Genomic DNA, 21,709 nt, shown 5'->3' with positions numbered 1-21,709 from the left:
AAAGAAATAATACGATCACAATAATATTTAATTTATTTTAGCCCTATTCAAAGAATTAAGCAAAATACAAAATTTGTTACAGAAATCGTGCATATATTTAAAAAAAGAAAAGCAAATTATTGTATAGAGTACAAAATATTGAAAAAAATAACCCTTATTCAACTAACAACAATTACATGTAAAACATTGTTATAATATAAAACAAAAATATAACATTGTGTACAATAGATATTAATCATTTTTGGTGTTTTTTTTCTTTTTAAATAGTAAACGGTGCAAAAATTAGAATTAATTAAATTAATACAAAATTTGTTAAAATTGTGTAATACATTTATAATTAACTGTAATGCATTTCTTGTAAATTTAAACTTAATTAGAAAACCCATTCATGCATTTGATTTTGCTTTTTCTTAAAATAATAGATTTCAAAAAGAAATGTAATCAGGGCACACAATATTCCACTTGTGTAAATTAAAAATGTTCCCTGTACATGGTCGATAGTTAGTTTCTTCACTAAATTTTCTGAACGTTTTACTTTACTTTCCTTTATGGCCATTTGCTTCCTGAAATAGGATTTTAGTTAAACGAAGGTCTTTCTTTTATTCACCTATACTTGGTAAGCATCTCATTCTTGAATGCAAAATTACCTGACTGACATGTACTTTCGTGCAACGTCTTCTTCCCAGAAAGTTATTATTCCAGCGTCCAACAGTCTGTGAAGCATGTTATTAAAGTGGTGGACATAAGGAGAAGCTGAAAAAAAAGGAAAACAAAATAAAATCTTTTTCTAAACACCTTCTTGGCACATCTGGCCTTGTTGAAGTAATGACGCTGTAAAATAAGGCTAATAATGAAGTTTCTGTTGTGTGTTCTGATTAAGCAATTTTTTCGCTGCCTTAAGTGGCTCAAGTAGAATGTCTCCTAGGAGAGGTTAACTGCTGTCTCATTACACTTTTTTCCAGAATGTCCGAATACCCTTAAAATAAAGTCCTATTCCTTGTATTAACTTTACCGCTAGTCTTGATAACCATTAGAGCCTTCTGAATGGCTGAGAAAATCTGGAATTATTTATGATCTTTTTATAATCTCAGCAACACAAATTTTTTTTGTACTAGCTCTATCTGAATAACCGTACACTCAGATTAGCGCCATATACCCCGGCCCCTTCATTTGTTCTGTAACTGTTCGAGAACTTCATTAAGTTTAAAGTAAAAAGTCAAAGGCATTACCTTTATTAAACATTAATGCACAAGGCGATCCATACAGACTTTCTTTCATAAAATGTGATTTGGTAATAACTTTCTCCGTCAAAGGTGGAACATCTGCAACTGCACCTGAAAATACGATAAATTATTCTTAATGAAGTTATTAATTATCAACAAATATCATATTTAAATGAAGGGTAAATTGTTTATTTTTGTTTTGGAGGAGAATATAGTTTGTACTATTGTGTTTATATTAGTTAAAAAAAAAGCAGTAAGGCGTAGACTTAACCACTGTTAGCTTACATTGCAATGGTAATAGTTAAAGATCAGTGTAAACGTTAAGTTAACCACATGACACTGTTACTTGTTGAAGAAGGGTGGCGTGAGGTTGACGTGTAAACAGGGCAGGTGCAATAACAGGTTCTTTTTATCAAGTGTATATTGACCAGACTTGGATTGGTTTGTGGACAAGGCTTTCCGTGAAAAGTGGCCTCATCTTGAAAAAGAACATCTAATAATTTTTCTCTGAAAAGAAGGTTGCGTAGAAAAAGTTCGATTAAGTCTTAAATAATATTAATTATAAACGTAGTAGTGCAAGTGCAATTCTGTTTTAACTGCACATTTTTTAGGCCCTAGAAGCGAATCAGTAATTGAGTAGCTATTCTTCTTTGTGGCGTAGAAGTTCAATCTTTATTTTGGTATGGTGTAACAAGGGCAGAATAGTTGACGTTTTCTTTAAAATTTCCTGTCAAAATATAAATTTACTACTAACTTTGGCGCTCTAGTTATTGCGAATTAAACAATAATTGTTGCGCGAAGTGTAAGTACTTACAGAAATGTCACTTTAGAGGAAATCCTTACCATACCCCTCTCCTAAGGAATGTCTTAATCCAATTGTCCTGGAAAAATGGTTCAATAAAAGATTTAGAGCTACGTATTAACAGATCATGTTTTAAAGAATAATCGTAGGAACCATTCCCTACAGTACCTGGTAGTTCCAAAACGAAATATCAAATTTCACCTTTCTGATTTTTTATTTTTGAGTTACGGTGGATAAGCACACATACAGCCATAAAGCACAAACACACGAAATTGTAAGAACCACTTTTTTTCCAACTCAAGAGTCCTCTGAACGTATATTTCCGATGAAATCCCAAACACTTGAAAAATAAAGATCTGTAACTTAACCTAAAATTACCTCCAGGTAGTACTTCAATTGCGACTCCAAATTTGCCAGTTTCCGCTTTTTCAGTTAACTCGTCAATATCTTTGTATACCTGAACAAAACATTTGGTGTATCTCTCTCATGTTTTTCGCCATTACATAAATAAAATATTTCTGCTTTCATAAGTTATAAACTTGAAATATCTTTTTTCTAATGGCTTTAATACCCATTAACATTTTCCTCAGTGGCGATGTTGATTGATTGGAGGGAGGCTTCAGTATTCCTAAAACTAAATATGAATAAAGAAACTGCTAGCTCTAAAATTTTATTAGAATACTGAAAATCGAAATATAACTTTCATGAATTTCCTCTCATAAATCTGTATTTAGTCTCTTGAACGTGAGACTAAGGAAACTCCTGATTTGTGCTAAAGGATGTTACGCACATTTGCTAGACATTGTCTAGACTAGAGATCAGACTAAGTTTAAGACTATTTGAGCGATTTCGGTTCATTGAAACGAATCCGGTGAAAGAACGACTTCATTAAAATTCTCTAAAATTGCTAAACTTAAAAAGCAAAGTTGGCTCTAATGAAAACAATCAATTACTCTAGCCAATTAGACTGCAGGAGGAGGGACCTTTATTTAACTACAATAACTTAAATTTGATAACTCTTCTTCTTTGTGAACAGTGAAATATTAAGGAAGGTCATTTATTTCTGACATTTAAAAGTAACCACATTTTCAATTTAAAAGTAATTCACACCTTACAGCTAGCGACTAATTTATCAGCTATTGGGTCTCCAGTATCTTTCAGTGAAAGAGTATAGACTTCATGTGGGGCAATCCATATCAGATTACTGTCAACAAATTCTCTCCTCGTATCGACTGGTTTAGAAAATCTATAAACAAAAAAAAAAGCACTAGTTTGAACACTGACTAAATTTCTCACCTTTTTTACCGAATTCATATTTTTTAAAAAGTTACTTATCTTTGCTAATAATCTGTACTGTTCCTAGTTTTTGGTAATTGATTCATTAATTTAATTTAATTAATTAATTGATTCATTAATCCAAAAGAAAGAAGAACAATGTTCTTTCTTCCTTTCGCTAATATAGTTATTTGGTTTCAGTGTACATTCACTATAATAAAAGGACTTCTGAGGAAAGGAAGTGTGGCATTGAGGTACTCCTTCCTAAAGATAATTTTCAATCAATTGTACTGAATTCTTTACCTTCAAAAGAACCTTCGTATACTAAAGAGAAATTAAATTACTTACGAAAGTAAATTATACCTTTAAGAATAACCTGGTAAGTTCTATATATTTTTAATGTACAATGCAGTAAATCCGCGAAAAACCATCAAGACTTTTGCTACAACCTGGTCTTTGTGACATTAATACGTTAAAAAGAAGAACCATGTTTAATTGAATTTGAACTATGCTACCTAACCTAACAATCGTATCATCATTAAACCAATAAAACATCTTACTGCGGCACTGTTAAATATGAAGCCAATTCAGCTGCATAACAAGAGGTTAATATCAGTGCTAACAGTTCGGTACAGATGAAGACAATTCTAAGCGATGATATTTTGGGCAGTAAGTAACGTGGCGGAGACTGCAGTACAAGAACTCCCAGAACAGCCATCGTTGTCATAGAGAATCTTTTCAGTTTCCCAATCTTGGCAATGCTCAAAATTTGACCTTTAAAATAAAATTAGAAACACTTGTATAACATTAAATCGTTACTGTAAGATTTTTAAACAATTTTTATTACTTTTCTACGTCGGTCGGCAATCAACTATTCTTAAGAGACTTTAAATTTTCTGTTCTCAGCAAAGTTTAGCTAAGCGTCTCATATAATATCCGAAAAATTATATAAATAAATGCAATAATGGACAGTATGGAACCACTTACCATGCATTTGTATTGCCCATGTTGAAACAGTAAAGAATGCAATAGTACCAAATATCCAAGAGACAAATGTGGCTAGCCAGATTTGCCAATCAAATGGTAAAATAGGAGTTTTCCAAGCACTTATTGGTACAGGCTTCGGCACAAGTAGGTTGAGCGTGCTGTACAGCCAGGATGCTGAATAATCTATGTGAAAATTAACTTCTGGCCATTGGTAGATCCCAACGTATCCCACTTCTACTTTCCTCGTGAAAACTGAACCTATTACACCTAAAAATTAAAATTAGAAGTTAATATTAACCACCAAAATAATTTTTTACTGATTATGTATGTAGACTCCCACCTTACATGTAGTGCGCTAAATTTTTCGGCAGTCTAAAGCTTGGGGGGCAGATAATTTTATCCATAAAAAAGTTAGTTATGCAACAAATTAGCTTTAACATGGTTCTACATCAAAAACGTAGTTCTGGCAGGGTAAATGTTACCGCATCGGCCTTTTTATAGAGAATTAACTCTTCTGGACAATGAGTTAACCAACGATTTCAATGCAATCAAACAGTCCCCTCCTTTTCGGGTTTTCAAAAAATTACAAACATCTATTATTTCTGAGTAACCGTTTTCCTCAAACTTAGAATTCGGCCATTTTTAATGTTCTTTGGCATTAAAGAAGCAAGAAGGAAGCTTGACACTTCAGGTCCCTCAGGGCACCTTAAAAAACAATTTTCTAGGAGCAGGTGTTAGGCTTATACTTTGGTATAGAATATATAAAACAGTGATTCAATTAAACTTTGGTCCGATATGTTTGTTGATCAGGTATGCCTTTGAGAAATGTCCTCTTTTTTTCCCCCCTCAGAGCATGACACTTTGTAATAAGCCCTCCAGTTCAAAAAATACTGCCGCTGGATAGCATATTCTACGGGATTCAATACTGCCATCGGGTTATCACCAGATTAAATTAGGTCCCAGGCAAGATACATACTCGTATATCTCTAAATACTAGTTTCTTAAATCTCTTTCGTGACTTCAACTCTGCCTCACGAACTAAGCCCAATTTTAGACTGCGCTAATTCAAAGAATCATATTTATTATTTGTCACACTACCTTCTACTTACAAGTCTTAATCCATGAATCTCACTGTTAAGTGATGGGTACCCAAATTTACCTTCTGCAGTTCCATTTGTAGAATTTAGAGTGCCCCAAAAATTTCCATCATCATACACTTCGAATGAACAATTATAAATCTCACAGAAGGTCGTCAGCATACGACCTTCAGTACCATCCAGTGTCAGCGTATCGCCATCATACTCGATTACGCTATACGTTGGATACGTGAAACTCATCATTTTTATTACTAGAAAGTCATTGGTTGTAAGCATTGAGTCAATTATTTCATTTTTAAAAAAAATCAACTTATAAAATTAAAAAACTAACTACCTCTTCCTTTCAGATCAAGTATCTTATCATAGAAAAGGTCATTTCTATAATGAAAGCCTTCTTTTAAGGTCCACTTATCTAGGAATATTTTCTCCCTTCCTGGAGTGTCAGCTGGTAGTGAATAGTCGTTTGTCCATAGTATCACTGGCAAGTCTAATTTAATCAAATTACAAAAAAAAAACTCATTATTGTCGGATGCACTAGTAACTAGTGTCTAGTTGATCAAGTTAGCAGGTTAGAAAGTTAAAAGACATGGAAGGTTATGGCATATAGAGATAGATGTTGTGTGAGTGTTTAACGAAAGATGTTTTTTTAGATATTAAGAGTGATTGTAAGGATTTTTGAAAGTTAACCTGTAATAATAAAGTTTTTGTGTGATTCTTTTCAAATTGTGTTTTTATATTTACATAATAGTTTCATCCTAAAAATTTGGAGCTGTCTAGGATTTTACTTTAATTCTTGGATTGATACATCAGTGAAATTAATGATAGCACTTACGCACTTATAGGGTCACCAAAGTTAATGGATTCGAACATTCTGCCTAAGTCTTTTGAAAACTTCAAAATTTCCACTTTGGGTTATTTTTATACGAATATTTTAATTGATGCTTTGAAGTTTCCCATTGCATTGTTTGTTGTGAGTAACTATTAAGATTAAGGTAAGCCACGGTTTCTTTCATTATCGGAAATGATATGTTGTCACCAGCCGAACTCATAATTTAACTCACAAATTTTCTTCAAACTTCGAACATTTGATTCACTTTAGAAGTATTTTACAGTTTTCCTCTTGCAGAAATATCCATAATGACTGTCAGGGAAAAATTTTACCAGTAAAAAGTTGGTATGTTTATAATCTCTATAAAAGTTTAAATAAAATCAAGGGATTTTTGCCAGAAAATCTTAAATTACGGGAAAATCTATTCAGTAAAGTGCTTCTTTGAATGCTGTAATGGCTAAAAAAAAGTACAATGCAACCAACTATATTTTTGTGTGAATTATTTGATGCTTTTTTTTTATATACACACCATTACTATTGATGTCCACTTCTGCCGCGATGATGTAGGCACTCACATCGGATTCTTCCATGGAGAAAAGCTCGTCCACATAGTCATTGTGTTTCGGACTACTAGGAAGAAATATGAACTTCGGAATATGCTTATTAACCACTGTATGCAGTGCTTTGAGCCACAATCTTAGAAAGCACTTGGGGTCTGATAATTGTATTATATAACTGCGAAAAGAAATGTTATTATTCCAATCGTTGATTTTCGTTTTAAGAGTAGTCACTCCTACGCATTTTACGTAAGAACTGTGATTGGCTAGAATTCTCAGCAACTATCAAATTACAATCCCTGAGAAAATCTAACAAAATTATTAAGCTTAGAAATGTAATGTTAATATTTGAAGTTCATGGAGTTTTAACTTCAAAGGCCTGAGAAACATATATGTATGCCTGCTAAAAATAAAGAAAAAAACTTAAAAATTAGAAAAAAACACGGTTGATTAATCTTTGATATATTATCTTCATGTCCACCATTTTCGACGTAGGGACCTTAAAAATGGATATTTCTGGTGAAAACATTAAATCGGAAATTTGACATGATAGCAATACTTCCGTTAATCTACCAATAAGTGAAAGCAAAATGAAAACATTACAAAGTTCTTTGGCTTTAAAAGTTACTGTAAACTAGAAATTATTCAAAATTTACTAGCAAATACATAAAAAAAAAAAAAGTACTTTACCCGTCGCATTTCTGTTTCAAACCTTGTGCGATTGAGGCCACCATAATACGGTCGCAGAAATTTTTCTTTTTTGGTGAGACATGTATCAAAGTTACGTTCAAATCTGTAAAAAATGTATTAAAGAGTTCACGTTCTGTAGCCAATAGTATGCAGTGTTTATCTAAGAAATATTTATTTAGAATTTGATTTGTTAATTCTTCCAAATTTTTATGAAAAATTTCTAACTCTTCCTCATTATTAAAAGATAAGACATATTTCATGAAAATGAGAAAAAATATTCCTGTTAAAATTAAATTCATAGTTCTAAAGTTTTATTAAATGCTAGCTAGACAAGCTGATGGCAGAACTGAAGTTTTAATATTAGGACAAACTAATAATGTCACTCACTATAAATAATGAATGTAGTTTACCTTTCTACTTCATTGGCTCAACAGGTAAATAATAAACAAATTAAGTGATTATGCTTTATCTTTTTGAATTTAAAAACCCTTTAATAATAGCAATCTCCAATAGTGAATATTTAATAATTATTTATTATGTTTTATTCATTTATTTTTTCTTATCCTCCTAAAAGTTTTATGTCTTATAATCAATCTAACTTTAGTTTATCCAAACATACCTTTGATGTTATTGATGCATGTCAGAAATTGCTTCTTAGTAAGTACATTTTATCGTCATTTTAAGTAGAAGAAAATCAATATTTAATGATAATTTATGCTGTTCACTCACATATTCACGTCATTGGACTCATTGGTTTTGAATTTTAAAAAATCAATTTAATTATTTGAGAAGATATAAAACAAGGAAAAATCATCCTTGTAATTTCATTGACACAAATATTATAATTTCTTACGGGTCACGTTGACTCCACCATCCAACTTTTCCTGATTCAAAACGGAAAATGTTTTCGCTTAGATAATTGAACAATTGTATTTAAAAAGAAAAATAAACAACATTTTATTATTCTTTTGATACTGAAAAATCATAATGACATTTTTATAAAATTTAAATCAAAGCGTATGTAATATAAATATGAAATTTGAATATAGTCTTACACGCAATATTAAAGAAAATTGAACAACCTATTTGTAAACATTTAACTCAACTACAGAAGATATTAAGGAGAACCCTCCTTATTATATTTGTGTTGGTTTTATCGATGGCTTTTGTACTTCTGTACCTTCATACAAATATTTTGACCGATACTTTTTTTATGCACATACCTTCTTCATTACATCAATTTGCTGTTGAAGGTTCTTTTTTTTATTTCTGTAATAGGACAACTTGTCGGCGTTTAAAATAAATAAAACCCTTTCCAATAAAAACACTAGTAGTCCTGAATAAATCTAAACACCATGTAAATATATTATTGTACCAAGCAGGATTTAAAGACTTCTGAATTTGTTGCACCAACTTTTTTGCATAACTATTTTTCTGTTATTAGCACGTTGGAGAATGGCCATAACGTTGACGCTCTATTTTGAGGTATTAATAATTTTATTTGAAATTAAACAATTTGCAGTTGTGATAACCAAGTGGCTAAAAAGACGTGGGATGCTATAAAAAAATAAGAAATTTTAAAAATGAAATGAAAATATAATATAAATAAAATATACACACTTGCTTAAATTAACGGAAATGATGTTAGCACATTATACGATAATGTGCCGCGTATCGCACTAATTAACTAGCGACTTCCTTTGAACCTGCAATTAAAGTTGGATTAAAGTTATCGACTGCAAGACATACCGTTTCCTCATTTGTTTGAAATTTATTTATTTGTAAGAATGTTGGTGAAAGGAGGAAATCAGTTCGCTCTTTTAGTAATTTATTATGTATTTACGGTACATATTATGATCAAATTTGGAGAATGTGACTTATACATGCCTAATATTCCTTGTCAAAACTTAAGCGTACTACTTTACAGGTACTTATGGTTTTATTTTCTGGTGTGGGATTTCCATCAAGATTGTGTGGGTAATTACCAGTGCTGAAGGAATGGATATCCTCCGTAGAACGTAATTTGGGGTTTAATCTTAGGAATTTGGGTATTGGGTTATTATCTGGGTACAGGGCCCGATATGTTCCCGTACAAGTTTATGTGCTTCAATACGTGTTAAATGGTCGATAGTTATGAAAAATAAGTGTTCAACTGTTAAGTGCATTGCACTGTTGGAAGGGGAACACAAGACACAACCTGACCATCGGCTCCTTTCTTACTCTAAATTATTTTGACCTTGTAGTGTCTACTTCCCTTAACTTTGAAGTTCCTTTTGAGGAACCTGGGGTGTAGCGCAACGGGGAATTGGAGGGGAGAATATATCCTGCATAAAAGTTTCAGTAAAAGGCGAAAGATTTATTCGTTTTGAAAAGTGACCAGAGAGACAAGAAAATTTTCAGTTCGTGTATTTTGTGGAGTCTGCCAAAAAAAAAAGAGGATCCGCTGGCATAAGGAAGTGGTTGTTCTTCACTGTTGGCTTTCGTCGTTGTTCCTCGAATCCCTAGAAAATCTGTATGAAAAAAGTCAAGGTGCTTTAGGGGAAACCCTTCTACCCCCCACCCTTCTACCCCCCACCCTTCTACCCCCCACCCTTCTACCACTCCCAGAAATGTTCTCAACTGAATTTTCCTAGAGTGTTTTAAATGAAGTTATAAATGTGCATTAAGCAGCTAGTTAGTAAACCAAGTTTAGAGTCAAAAAATCTTATAAATGGAGTTCTTCATGTGTAAAATGAGTATCAAATTTAGATTTCGGCGACTTTTCGTTTCTGAGTTAAGGTGATAAATATTTCCTAATAGAGATTACGGTAAGAAAATATAGCCTATAGAGAGAAACGATTACTAGTACTAAAGTACGACAAAAACTATCTCTTCCGAATAGTTTTGAGAAAGATGATGAATTATCTTTGCTGACGACGGTGACAATCAGAGCAATCTAATTGTGCTAGATGAATTTTTGGCGAACGGAACCTTCTTTACGATTACGTATAATTAACTTATGTGTCAAATACTAGCTGTAACACATGGACTGTAACATAAAATAAAAAGAAAAACTAAAAGTCGTTAAATGATTGCAAGATTTTACAAATATTGCCACTTACTGCAATCGACAACTTAATTCAAATTATATATTATGTTTGAATTCTTAAAATGAATTTTAACTTTAATATTTCAGCAATCAATCAGAAGCTCCTTATTTTATTGACCCTAAGAATCTAGACAATTTAGAGAGAGCTCCTTTCATGAAGGAACTACCAATTAAGTTGATAATTTCAGGATTTAATTCCAAAAGCGAAGATTCACTTTTTGGAATCCTAGTTCCCGGTAAGTGTGAACTAACTCATTTTTTAGTAAACATGATTTTATTTCAGTATAGACAGAATAAAAGAATGCTCGCGTTAGGATAACGATAGCATCCCAAGTTAAAAAACAACTGTTAAATCTCTACTTGGCTTTAAAATTAGTCTTTAATAACGACTAGTTCCATGTAAATCTATAAAAATAAATTATGTTTTTTGACGTGGGTATGAATAAAATTCTTGTTTTGTGATAGCGGTTTACAACTTGCAATTCAATCGGCAAATTTACAAAACAAAAGTGACTGTGGGCACTGACAGAAAAATAAGTAGATGTACGTTTATCTCGTTTATAAGTGCGAACTTGAAATTATAAGTTATTTTAATGATTCACTTTAAAAATTTACTTAACGGGATAATCATCTCGTTGATGTTCGACTTTTTTTTACAGTTATTTATTACAGATAGTTACAATTTGTTAATAAAATGTATAAACAATAAATTTCAGCGTACAAAAACAATGAGAACTACAACGTTATGTACGTTTCATATGTTAATCGTACCAAAGACAAATGTGATCGTTCAATCACTGCCAAAAATCTGTCAACGTGTATTTACACAGAATTGAAGAAAATATTCGAAGTACACCAGATTAAACTAAAGGATGTTCATGTAATTTCGGCAAGTTTAGGTGTAGTATTAGCTGGTTATATGGTACCACTTTTTGGGAAAGAAAAACTGGCTAGATTTACTGGTAAGTCATTGTTATTTTAATTGTAAGGAATTTTCTTAACAAAAAAATGAAAATTTCTGCTTGGTGGTTTTGTAGACATTTAGATTAATGTTCGTAATTTTTCTTCTACGAAATGAAAATCTTGGCCTTTCTCACATCATTTTTAGAAATTTTTTGGACTTTTTGAAATTCAATGTGCTCGTCTTCGAGTCCAGAGAAATATACGTTGGTGTACAATACCTATTTTTAAAAAATTGTACCTAATCCACAAAGTTCTTTCAGCCTTGGCTATATATATATATAAACCCGCAGAATAGAAGAACTTTTAAAGAAAAAAAAAAAAAGGAGACTCCTCATTTAATTTGCCTAAAAAAAGGTTACAAGCAAGACTGGCATGTCCTTGAATGATAGCTAATCTGGATAAAGTTCAAGAGTTCACTCGATTGTTTATGAGAAAAATCGTAAATATATAAATAAATATAAAAAAATGAAAAATTTCTGGATATATTCTTCTTTTTTTCTCAATCACTGAAGTTTTAACATCAATATTTTAGAATTATTTATTAAATAACTTTAAAGTTCACTTTAAAACTGAGGCTCATTCCATTGATATTGAACCATTTAGCAATATATTAATTATTATTCTACAATAAAAATAAATTATCTTATACTTTTTCTTCCAGGATTAGATCCTGCGGTTATGGCTACATTTTCTCCTTGTATGGGCTTCTCGAATACTGACGAGTATCCAGTATCCTCAGAGAGTGCCCATTTTGTGGACATTCATCATACAAACATGCTCTTCTCAGGGTATGTTGGTCTTCTTGGACATTTGGATGTTATATATAATAACGGTAGAAGACAAGAAGCTTGTGATGACATTGACCTGGTTGCAAATTTTATTGGTAATATGAAGTTTTTTTTAAATTCTTTTACTAGGTTTAATTATACATTTTTATAAATCTTAACCTATAAAGTTGCTACTAAGTGAATACGAGTGGTGAGTTTTTGTAGTTCTAGTCAATCCTCAATCTAGCCAGTTTCCTCATATGGATTGAACTTGAATTTTAACTGAATACCTACGTAGTTTTATAATTTGTTTTTCGTTTTTTTTTAATTACAAAATAGGGAAATTTAGGGATTTCTGAATTAGGAGTGGAGCAGAGTTTCAAAGAAGTAAAATTTATATTTATTTAAAGATTTTATGAGAAATGCCCAAAATTAATGAAAATAATTTATCTGCTAAATGAAGGTTAATAACTCTGTCATCTGCAGCTAGGTGTTCTTGAACACTATTATGGGGATTACTTGGTGATGCCTTATATGTCATTTTAAACCTCGGAGCATGAAGAATGTTTTTCTTTTTCTTTTTTTACGTAAGTGCTGATTGTGAGTTCGGCTATTTGTAGCTAAATAACTAGAAACCAGTAACTTTTAATGTCAAGCTCTCTTGACTGTCAATAAAATCGTCTCTATGCGACTTTTTCGTTTCTAAAATGGGAGTATGTAAATATACAGGGTGTCCCAAGGTGGATGCTTTTTCTTATACTACTTTTACATATGGATGACTTTTTCTTGGAAACTAAGATACCAAAAAAAAAAACAAACTAAAAAATACGTGTTCCCTTAGTTTTTTGTTAGAAATCCAAATTTAATTTGTAAATTTTTTCGGTGCTTCCAGAAGCGAGATACAGGCACCAACTTCATTTTTTCAAATGGGTAGGTTTAGTTTTTATTTTAAAATTTGCTTTAACGGTTCTTTTCTGTGAGCGATATTTTACAAGTTATGAATGAAAACATGATTATTATAAAAAATTTCAAAATGGTAATATTATAACGGTTTTTGATTGAATAAGAAGAAAAGTACTATTTTATTATAAATTTTACTCCTCATAACTATTGCAGATCATACTCGAAATGGCCTCCACCATTAGAGATGCATAGACATGCTCTTTCCTGCCAATTATCCCTTACTGCCAAAGAAATAGATTCGGCTTAAACCGAGTTATAGGCATCTATTATTCTCTGCATTAGTTCATCTACAGATGCAATCCCGGCTTGATTCTGATACACCTAGATTTGGAAATGCTTTTAGATAAGCACAAATAAGAAAAGGAAGACAAAAGTTTTGAATAATCACTTAGTTATTCAGGTATCACAAAAGGAAATAGTCCATAGGTGTCAAGTCCGGTATACGAGGTGGCCACTGAATCGCCCCCCGTGTCGATAAAACACGCCCATCAAATTTCCTAGCGAGATATCTCTTTACATGCCTGATGGTGTTATATCAACACGGGGGGCGATTCAGTGGCCACCTCGTTCACCGTAGCCGTATAATGTAATCTTAGCTCTAAGAAATCAATGATCCATCTGAAATTTCGTAAATATTCTGCAATTATAATCGTAATTGCAACTGAAAATAGGGATATACTTATACCTTCTTTTATTATTTTTTAAACTTTATATAAAAATTTCACAGGAAGTGCTTGCAGTCATAGGACCATGAATTTTTACTATGCACAATCAGTTTTTTCAAAAGTAGGATTTTGGGGGAAACCATGCCGATATATATTTAACCCTTATGATGAAAATGATACTAGAATATGTGCAACAGATGATAATGAAGAAGAAATATTAGTTGGGGAATCAGTTTCTCACCAGTAAGTATAAACTATCTGATTTGTTAACCTTACATAACATTTCCTTTGTCGAAGCCTTAAAGAACTTTAGATCCTCTTCGGTGTCCATCTCTTCCACAATCAAAAGAAATTCACACTGTTCTTCACACTGTTTGGCGGAGGAATACTGAAAAATCGGTAAGTTTATTCAAAACTTATGTCAAGGTCTGTGGAATTTTTTTTTTTTTTTTTTTTTTTTTTTTTGGCATTGGCTTCCGCCATACAGCCAGCATCGTCTAGGTGCTTATCACTCACTCTCCATTCTTACCTACAAATACATTCGCTTCACACATTCATCATTCTACTATATACTGCTATTTACATAAACTACTGCTAATGGATGGAGCAGCACTCTGTGCTCCTGCCATCCTTATAGCTTAACCAAAATTAAAATCACGTAATCCTTCTCTAAGCATTTTCTTCCATTCATTCTAATTCGGCTATAGCTTTTAAATACATTCATATTTCATTGCTAGCTCTGCTATCGACTTAAGCACATAAATGTTGGTGGAGAATATAATGTCTTCGTAGCGAAATGGTGCATCTAAATACCTGTATATATCGTCAAACATTTGTTTCCTTTCTACCACATAACGTGGACATATCATTATTACATGTTTGAAATCCTCCTCCTCATTGCAATCTACGCAAAGAGGAGAAGACCTTTTGTTGATCCTGTGAAGATACGATCCGCACACCGCGTGGTTCGCTCTCAGCCTGCTTATTGTCGTAACAACCCATTTATTGGTGACAGTTCCCTTAAACCATGGTTGTCTAGGTAACTGATCTGCCATAGTTTTATAGAATCTACCTTTATCACCATTATTGTAATCTGTCTGCCATTTTTGTAGTGCTGCTTTTGCAATTATACCCTTGATATCGGTGTGTGGTAATTTATAATTAGCCATTTCCCCACTATTGGTGGCTTCCTTTGCAAGTGTATCAACAATTTCATTCTCTTTTATACCACAATGATCCCTTACCCACAAAAAATTAATGCAGACTCCCTTGTCTTTAAAAATGGCAATAGTTTCTACAATCTCTGCGATAATGTGATTCATTCCTGTAGACTGGTTGTGTATATGTGATAATTTACACAACGCACTCTGGCTGTCACTAATAATGGTATATTTTTTCTCCGACAACGTATAAATATATTTTAAAGCCGTTAAAATAGCAATTAGCTCCGCTGTATAGATGGACGCCTCATCTTCTAATTTAATTATCGTAAAATAGTTCCGAACCGGATCATACACAGCACTTCCGACTTTATTATTGATTTTGGACCCATCTGTAAATAAACGATATGAGCCCGGATAATGGGAAGAAATGTAATCTTCGAAGGCCGCGGTTCTCATCTTTTCCGGTACCTTTATCAAGTCGAAGGAAGTGTTAACACTTAATTCGCTCAATAAATGTTCGTATTTTAAGTTGTACACATCTAACTTATTATTCGAATATACCTTATCTCTAAAGGTAGAGATTCTAATAAAACTTTCTGTGTAAATGGGGCCTTTCTTTTTTGTCCACTGTGGAATTAACTCTATCTCTTTTGCTGTGCTGTAATCTAATTCTCATCTACCTCCTAGGCATAATAATGTTCCTTCCATTCATCCCGATCCTTAACCAATCTTCTACTACAGTTCCAATCCACTTCAAGCTTGCAAATAATAAGCCTTTACACATTAACATGTATCAGCGATGCTGTTTTTTGGGATAGGCACTACGGCTAGGTCTTTTTTTGGAAGTAACAATCATAATCCTTATCACTATTGGTACTTTCTTCAAATAGCCTATCTCCATCACTTCGATTTGGCTTGTGTTAAGGCCTAAGATTAACTAGAGTGTGTTAAAATGAGTAGCAATAATACACTGTTTGGAAGAGCAGCCTTGGCCTGTTAGGTAGTTCTATTTTTCCTAGAAACCTGTACCTAGTTACCGTGCGCACTAATTCTTGCTCTAGTTTCTTTAAATTTTATAACAATTAATGTGCATGAATAAAATAGAAAGTCAGTCCAATTTATGAATCATGTTTTTTCTTGCAATAGTGGGCACATAATTATGTTTCTGAGTCTATAATTCCGCTGCTGAAGAAAGAAAGCGGAAGTAGATGAACTCTCATAATTCTTTATACATGCTTGGTAAAAAGGAATCACAAATCCACAATAAATGGTAATCATTGGTCGAGTGTATTCTGTGCATTGCTATTTAATCTCTTTAAGTTGTGATTAACTTAATCGTCTATGATTGGACCCCCAAATTTTAGTTTAACATAAATTTGTTCTCTTCAAAATGCAATAGTAATAATTATTCTACTTGAATGTATGTGCAATTTCATTGACATAAATATTATAATTTCTTACAGGTCACGTGGACTTTACCATGTCATCACTAATCCAACTTTTCCATATTCAAAAGGGAAAATGTTTTCGTAAAGAAGTTAAAAAATCATCTACTGCAGCTTAGAATATTGAACAATTGTGTTTAAAAAGACAAGTAAACATTCAGTGTAATTGAAAAATCATAATGACATTTTTATCAAATTTAAATCTAAGGTATGTGTTGTAAGTACGAAATTTATAGAGAATAGGTACCAGGTGCCATTTTTAAGTGTAAAGAATTACTTCCAATTAATAAACTTTTATTAAACTCGATTTTAACAACACATTTAACAAGTTAATACTTCACTAGAGATTGGATCGTGTATTTTATTATATTGTCTAACACTGTATTAGTCAATTTATACTATATTGTTTATAAGAGCTATTATATTTGTGGCGGTTTTATCGCTGCCTTTGTACTTCTGTACCTTCATACAAATATTTTGACCTTTTCTTTTTATAAGCACATTCCTTCTTCTTTACATCAATTTGCTGTTGAAGGTTCTTTTTTTTTATTTCTGTAATAGGACAACTCGTCGGCGTTTAAAATAAATAAAATCCTTTCCAAGCACTAGTGGTCCTGAATAAATCTAAACACTATGTAAATCTATTACTAAGGGGGATTTACAAACTTTTGAATTTGTTGCGCAAACTTTTTTGCATAACTATTTTTCTATTATTAGCAGGATGGTGTTCTGTGAATGGCCATAACGTTGACGCTCTGTTTTGAGGTATTAATAATTTTATTTGAAATTAAACAATTTGCAGTTGTGATAACCAAGTCGCTAAAAAGACGAGGGATTCCTAAAAAAAAATAAGAAATTTTAAAAATGAAATGAAAATATAATATAAACAAAATATACACACTTGCTTAAATTAACGGAAATGATGCTAGCACATTTTACGATAATGTGCCGCGTATCGCACTAATTAACTAGCGACTTCCTTTGAACCAGCAATTAAAGTTGGAATTATCGACTGTAAAACATTACGATTTCTCATTTGAAAATTTATTCGTAAGAATGTTGGTGAAAGGAGGAAATCAGTTCGCTCTTATAGTAATTTATTATGTATTTACGGTACATATTATGATCAAATTTGGAGAATGTGACTTATATATGCATAATATTCCTTGTCAAAACATAAGCGTATTACTTTACAGGTACTTATGGTTTTATTTTCTGGTGTGTGATTTTCATCAAGATTGTGTGGGTAATTACTAGGGCTGAAGGGATGGATATCCTCCGTAGCGTAATTTGTGGTTTTATCTTTGGAACATCTAGGTCATTGACGGAAAGGGTGCACTAGATTCCCATTCACACTAGACACGACCTGACAATCGGCTCCTTTCTTACTCTAAGCCGTTCTCCTCTTGAATTGCTTAGTTCCTTTAACTTACAGGTTCCTTTTGAGGAACTTGGGGTGTACCTCAACTTGTAACAATGAGTGGCTCCCTGCACTTACAAGAACCAGGGAAGTTACTGGTATTGGAGGGGAATACATCCTGCATAAAATTTTCAGTTCCTGTCTTTTGTGGAGTCTGCCCAAAAAAAAAAAAAAAAAAAAAAAAGCAAGGATGTGCAGGCTTAAGGAAGTGGTTGTTCTTCACTGTTGACTTTCGTAGTTGTTCCTCGAACTTCTCTAGAAAATCTGTATACAAAAAGTCTAGGTACTTTTGGGAAAACCCTACTACCCCCCACTTCCAGAAATCTTCTTAATCGATTTTTCCTGGAGTGTTTTAAATGAAGTTATAAATGTGCATTATGCAGCTAGTTAGTAAACCAAGTTTAGAGACAAAAAATCTTATAAATGGAGTTCTTCATGTGTCAAATGAGTATCAAATTTAGATTACTGCGACTTTTCGTTTCTGAGTTAAGGTGATAAATATTTCCTAATAGAGATTACGGTAAGAAAGTATAGCCTGTAGAGAGAAACGATTACTTATAATCGACTTTAGAACAACAAAAACTAAGTAATCACCTACTTTATCAGGCGGGGCCTAACGTCCAACTACTAGGTGTCGTGAACGGAGGCGACTAGCTAACGTACTTTACTACTTCTCATTTAACCATTAAATAAACTCCAAGGCCAAGAACGGGAACAACAAAAACTATCTCTTCCGAATAGTTTTGAGAAAGATGAATTATCTTTGCTGACGACGGTGTCAATAAGAGCAATCTAATTGTGCTAGATGAATTTTTGGTGAACGGAACCCTCTCTACGATTACGTATAACATTAACTTATGTGTCAAATACTAGCTGTAACACATGGACTGTAACATAAAATAAAAAGAAAAACTAAAAGTCGTTAAATGAGTGCAAGATTTTACAAATATTGCCCCTGACTGCAATCGACAACTTAATTCAAATTGATCTAATTATGTTTGAATTCTTAAACTGAATTTTAACTTTAATATTTCAGCAATCAATCAGAAGCACCTTATTTAATTGACACTATGAATCTAGACAATTTAGAGAGAGCTCCGTTTATGAAAGAACTACCAATTAAGTTAATAATTCCAGGATTTGTTTCCAAAAAGGAAGATTTACTTTTTGGAGCTCTAGTTCCCGGTAAGTGTGAAATAACTCATTTTATAGTAAACATGATTTTATTTCAGTGTAGACCGAATGTATTGTACAAAGAATGCTCGCGTAAGGATAACGATAGCATCCCAAGTTAAAAGACTAAAAAAATCTCTACTTGGCTTTAAAATTAGTCTTTAATAGCGGCTATTTCCATGTAAATCTATAAAAATAAATAATGTTTTTTGACGTGAAGGGTATGAATAAAATTTTTATTTTGTGGAAGTAGTTTACTACTTGCAGTTCAATCGGCAAATTTACAAAACAAAAGTGACTATGGGCACTGACAGAAAAATAAGTAGATGTACGTTTATCTCGTTTATAAGTGCGAACTTGAAATTATAAGTTATTTTAATGATTCACTTTAAAAATGTACTTAACGGGATAATCATCTCGTTGATGTTCGACTTTTTTTTACAGTTATTTATTACAGATAGTTACAATTTGTTAATAAAATGTATAAACAATAAATTTCAGCGTACAAAAACAATGAGAACTACAACGTTATGTACGTTTCATACCTTAATCGTACCAAAGACAAATGTGATCGTTCAATCACTGCCAAAAATCTGTCAACGTGTATTTACACAGAATTGAAGAAAATATTCGAAGTACACCAGATTAAACTAAAGGATGTTCATGTAATTTCAGCAAGTTTAGGTGTAGTATTAGCTGGTTATATGGTACCACTTTTTGGGAAAGAAAAACTGGCTAGATTTACTGGTGAGTCATTGTTATTTTCCTTTGGAAGGAATTTTCTTAACAAAAAATGAAAATTTCTGCTTAGTGGTTTTGAAGACATTTAGTTTAATGTTCGTAAAGTTCACTTTAAAATAGAGGCACACTTTTTTTCGCAATATAAAATTTTATACGAACCATTTAGCAAAATATAATAATTATTATTCTACAATAAAAATAAATTATCTTATACTTTTTCTTCCAGGATTAGATCCTGCGGTTATGGCTACATTTTCTCCTTGTATGGGCTTCTCGAATACTGACGAGTATCCAGTGTCCTCAGAGAGTGCCCATTTTGTGGACATTTATCATACAAACATGCTCTTCTCAGGGTATGTCGGTCTTCTTGGACATTTGGATGTTATATATAGTAACGGTAGAAGACAAGAAGCTTGTGATGACATTGACCTGGTTGCAAATTTCTTGGGTAATATGAAGTTTTTTTAATTATGTTACTAGGTTTAATTATACATTTTTATAAATCCCATCAAATTTCTTATCGAAATATCTCTTTACATGCATGATGGTGTTATATCGACAGGTGGGCGATTCAGTTGTCACCTCGTTCACCGTAGCCGTATAATGTAATCTTAGCTCTAAGAAATCAATGATCCATCTGAAATTTCGTAAATATTCTGCAATTATAATCGTAATTGCAACTGAAAATAGGGATATACTTATACCTTCTTTTATTATTTTTTAAACTTTATATAAAAATTTCACAGGAAGTGCTTGCAGTCACAGGATCGTGAATTTTTACTATGCAGAATCAGTTTTTTCTAAAGAAGGATTTTGGGGGAAACCATGCCGATATATATTTAACCCTTATGATGAAAATGATACTAGAATATGTGCAACAGATGATAATGAAGAAGAAATATTAGTTGGGGAATCAGTTTCTCACCAGTAAGTATAAACTATCTGATTTGTTAAACTTACATAACATATTATAATATTATAATTTCTTACAGGTCACGTGGACTTTACCATGTCATCACTAATCCAACTTTTCCATATTCAAAAGGGAAAATGTTTTCGTAAAGAAGTTAAAAATCATCTACTGCAGCTTAGAACATTGAACAATTGTGTTTAGAAAGACAAGTAAACATTCAGTGTAACTGAAAAATCATAATGACATTTTTATCAAATTTAAATCTAAGCTATGTGTTGTAAGTACGAAATTTAAAGAGAATACCAGGGGCTATTTTTAAGAAAATCTAAAAGTGACCAACTATTTTGTAAAAAATTACTTCCAATTAAGAAACTTTTATTAAACTCGATTTTAACAACACATTTAACTCGTTAATACTTCTATTGTCTATCACTGTATTAGTCAATTTATACTTTATTGTTTATAATTACTATTACATTTGTGTTGTTTTTATAGATGGCTTCTGTTCTTCTGTACCTTCATACAAATGTTTTGACCGGTTTTTTATATGCACATTACATCAATTTTCTGCTAAACGTTTTTTTATTTTTGTAATAGGACGATTAGTCGGCGTTTAAAATAAATAAAATCGTTTCTAAAAACAGCACTAGTGGTCCTGAATACGGCAAACCAGCATTATGCAAATTTAGTACTAAACGAGATTTAAAGACTTTTAAAAGAGGATCGTTGCAAAAACTTTTTTTATTACTTTTTTTCTGTTCTTAGTAAGTTGGTGTGTGAGCACTTTGCCATTGCTGCTCAATTTTGAGGAATTAGTATAAAGTGACCACATTTTCATTGAGACAAAGCGGGACAAATGGTATGAAATGAGGAATACAGTTTAGTTATATATATTTTATTGTATACATTCATATACTTGTACTAAAATGTATTTATTATCAATTATTG

At 32.1% G+C, this 21,709-nt stretch overlaps 4 protein-coding genes across 16 annotated transcripts in view; 3 read left to right on the top strand and 1 right to left on the bottom strand.

The window, feature by feature from the left end:
• Positions 1-235, top strand: part of LOC141450706 (uncharacterized) — a 76,240-nt gene extending 76,005 nt beyond the window's left edge. For all 6 annotated transcript variants that reach the window (XM_074121385.1, XM_074121386.1, XM_074121387.1 and 3 more), the window contains one exon: positions 83-235. The gene's annotated coding sequence lies outside the window, so the exon portion shown is untranslated. The remainder of the gene's footprint in view (positions 1-82) is intronic.
• Positions 18-8,109, bottom strand: LOC141450708 (uncharacterized). Of its 4 annotated transcripts, XM_074121393.1 has the most exons (12): positions 8,080-8,109; positions 7,461-7,563; positions 6,743-6,948; positions 5,719-5,871; positions 5,447-5,635; positions 4,288-4,554; positions 3,861-4,074; positions 3,136-3,271; positions 2,404-2,482; positions 1,230-1,334; positions 648-753; positions 18-563 (listed from the first exon to the last, which is right to left on the bottom strand). In XM_074121393.1, the coding sequence occupies exons 2-12, from the start codon at positions 7,502-7,504 to the stop codon at positions 374-376; spliced, it is 1,689 nt and encodes a 562-aa protein (XP_073977494.1). In that variant the 5' UTR covers positions 7,505-7,563; positions 8,080-8,109; the 3' UTR covers positions 18-373. The 4 variants fall into 4 exon arrangements, with proteins under 4 accessions (XP_073977494.1, XP_073977491.1, XP_073977493.1 ...); XM_074121390.1 differs by lacking the exon at positions 8,080-8,109 and having other exon boundaries at positions 7,461-7,762; XM_074121392.1 differs by lacking the exons at positions 5,447-5,635; positions 8,080-8,109 and having other exon boundaries at positions 7,461-7,764.
• On the top strand, positions 5,865-21,633 carry LOC141450712 (pancreatic lipase-related protein 2-like). 5 transcript variants are annotated; one of them, XM_074121416.1, is made up of 8 exons: positions 5,865-6,376; positions 7,786-7,894; positions 8,905-8,945; positions 18,971-19,119; positions 19,609-19,854; positions 20,075-20,296; positions 20,595-20,775; positions 20,841-21,633. In XM_074121416.1, exons 4-8 carry the CDS (start codon positions 19,005-19,007, stop codon positions 20,908-20,910), a joined length of 834 nt encoding a protein of 277 aa, XP_073977517.1. In that variant the 5' UTR covers positions 5,865-6,376; positions 7,786-7,894; positions 8,905-8,945; positions 18,971-19,004; the 3' UTR covers positions 20,911-21,633. The 5 variants fall into 5 exon arrangements, with proteins under 5 accessions (XP_073977517.1, XP_073977520.1, XP_073977519.1 ...); XM_074121419.1 differs by lacking the exon at positions 5,865-6,376 and adding an exon at positions 6,393-6,558; XM_074121418.1 differs by lacking the exons at positions 5,865-6,376; positions 8,905-8,945 and having other exon boundaries at positions 7,772-7,894.
• LOC141450713 (phospholipase A1-like) lies at positions 7,923-16,669 on the top strand. The gene is made up of 6 exons (XM_074121420.1): positions 7,923-8,117; positions 10,636-10,784; positions 11,265-11,510; positions 12,173-12,394; positions 13,969-14,149; positions 16,533-16,669. Exons 1-6 carry the CDS (start codon positions 8,098-8,100, stop codon positions 16,600-16,602), a joined length of 888 nt encoding a protein of 295 aa, XP_073977521.1. The 5' UTR covers positions 7,923-8,097; the 3' UTR covers positions 16,603-16,669.
• Positions 21,634-21,709: the final 76 nt, after the last annotated feature.

This window comes from Rhodnius prolixus, unplaced genomic scaffold, assembly GCF_049639745.1.
Source record: "Rhodnius prolixus isolate KJV_2025 unplaced genomic scaffold, Rpr scaffold_8, whole genome shotgun sequence".
Lineage (NCBI taxonomy): Eukaryota > Metazoa > Arthropoda > Insecta > Hemiptera > Reduviidae > Rhodnius > Rhodnius prolixus.
The sequence above is the reverse complement of the archived record's forward strand: the minus strand, read 5'-3'. Positions and strand labels throughout refer to the sequence as shown.

Excerpts from the sequence above, each read along its gene's own strand:
- LOC141450708 (XM_074121390.1), bottom strand. The coding sequence starts at position 7,759 with ATGAATTTAATTTTAACAGGAATATTTTTTCTCATTTTCATGAAATAT. Across the intron at positions 6,949-7,460 it reads TTGAAACAGAAATGCGACGG|TTATATAATACAATTATCAG; the intron begins GTAAAGTACTTT and ends TTCTTTTCGCAG. Across the intron at positions 754-1,229 it reads TGCATTAATGTTTAATAAAG|CTTCTCCTTATGTCCACCAC; the intron begins GTAATGCCTTTG and ends CTTTTTTTTCAG.
- LOC141450713 (XM_074121420.1), top strand. The coding sequence starts at position 8,098 with ATGTCAGAAATTGCTTCTTA. Across the intron at positions 8,118-10,635 it reads ATGTCAGAAATTGCTTCTTA|CAATCAATCAGAAGCTCCTT; the intron begins GTAAGTACATTT and ends TTAATATTTCAG. Across the intron at positions 10,785-11,264 it reads TTTTGGAATCCTAGTTCCCG|CGTACAAAAACAATGAGAAC; the intron begins GTAAGTGTGAAC and ends AATAAATTTCAG.
- LOC141450712 (XM_074121415.1), top strand. The coding sequence starts at position 16,694 with ATGACATTTTTATCAAATTTAAATCTAAG. Across the intron at positions 16,723-18,970 it reads TTATCAAATTTAAATCTAAG|CAATCAATCAGAAGCACCTT; the intron begins GTATGTGTTGTA and ends TTAATATTTCAG. Across the intron at positions 20,776-20,840 it reads GGGGAATCAGTTTCTCACCA|GTCACGTGGACTTTACCATG; the intron begins GTAAGTATAAAC and ends AATTTCTTACAG.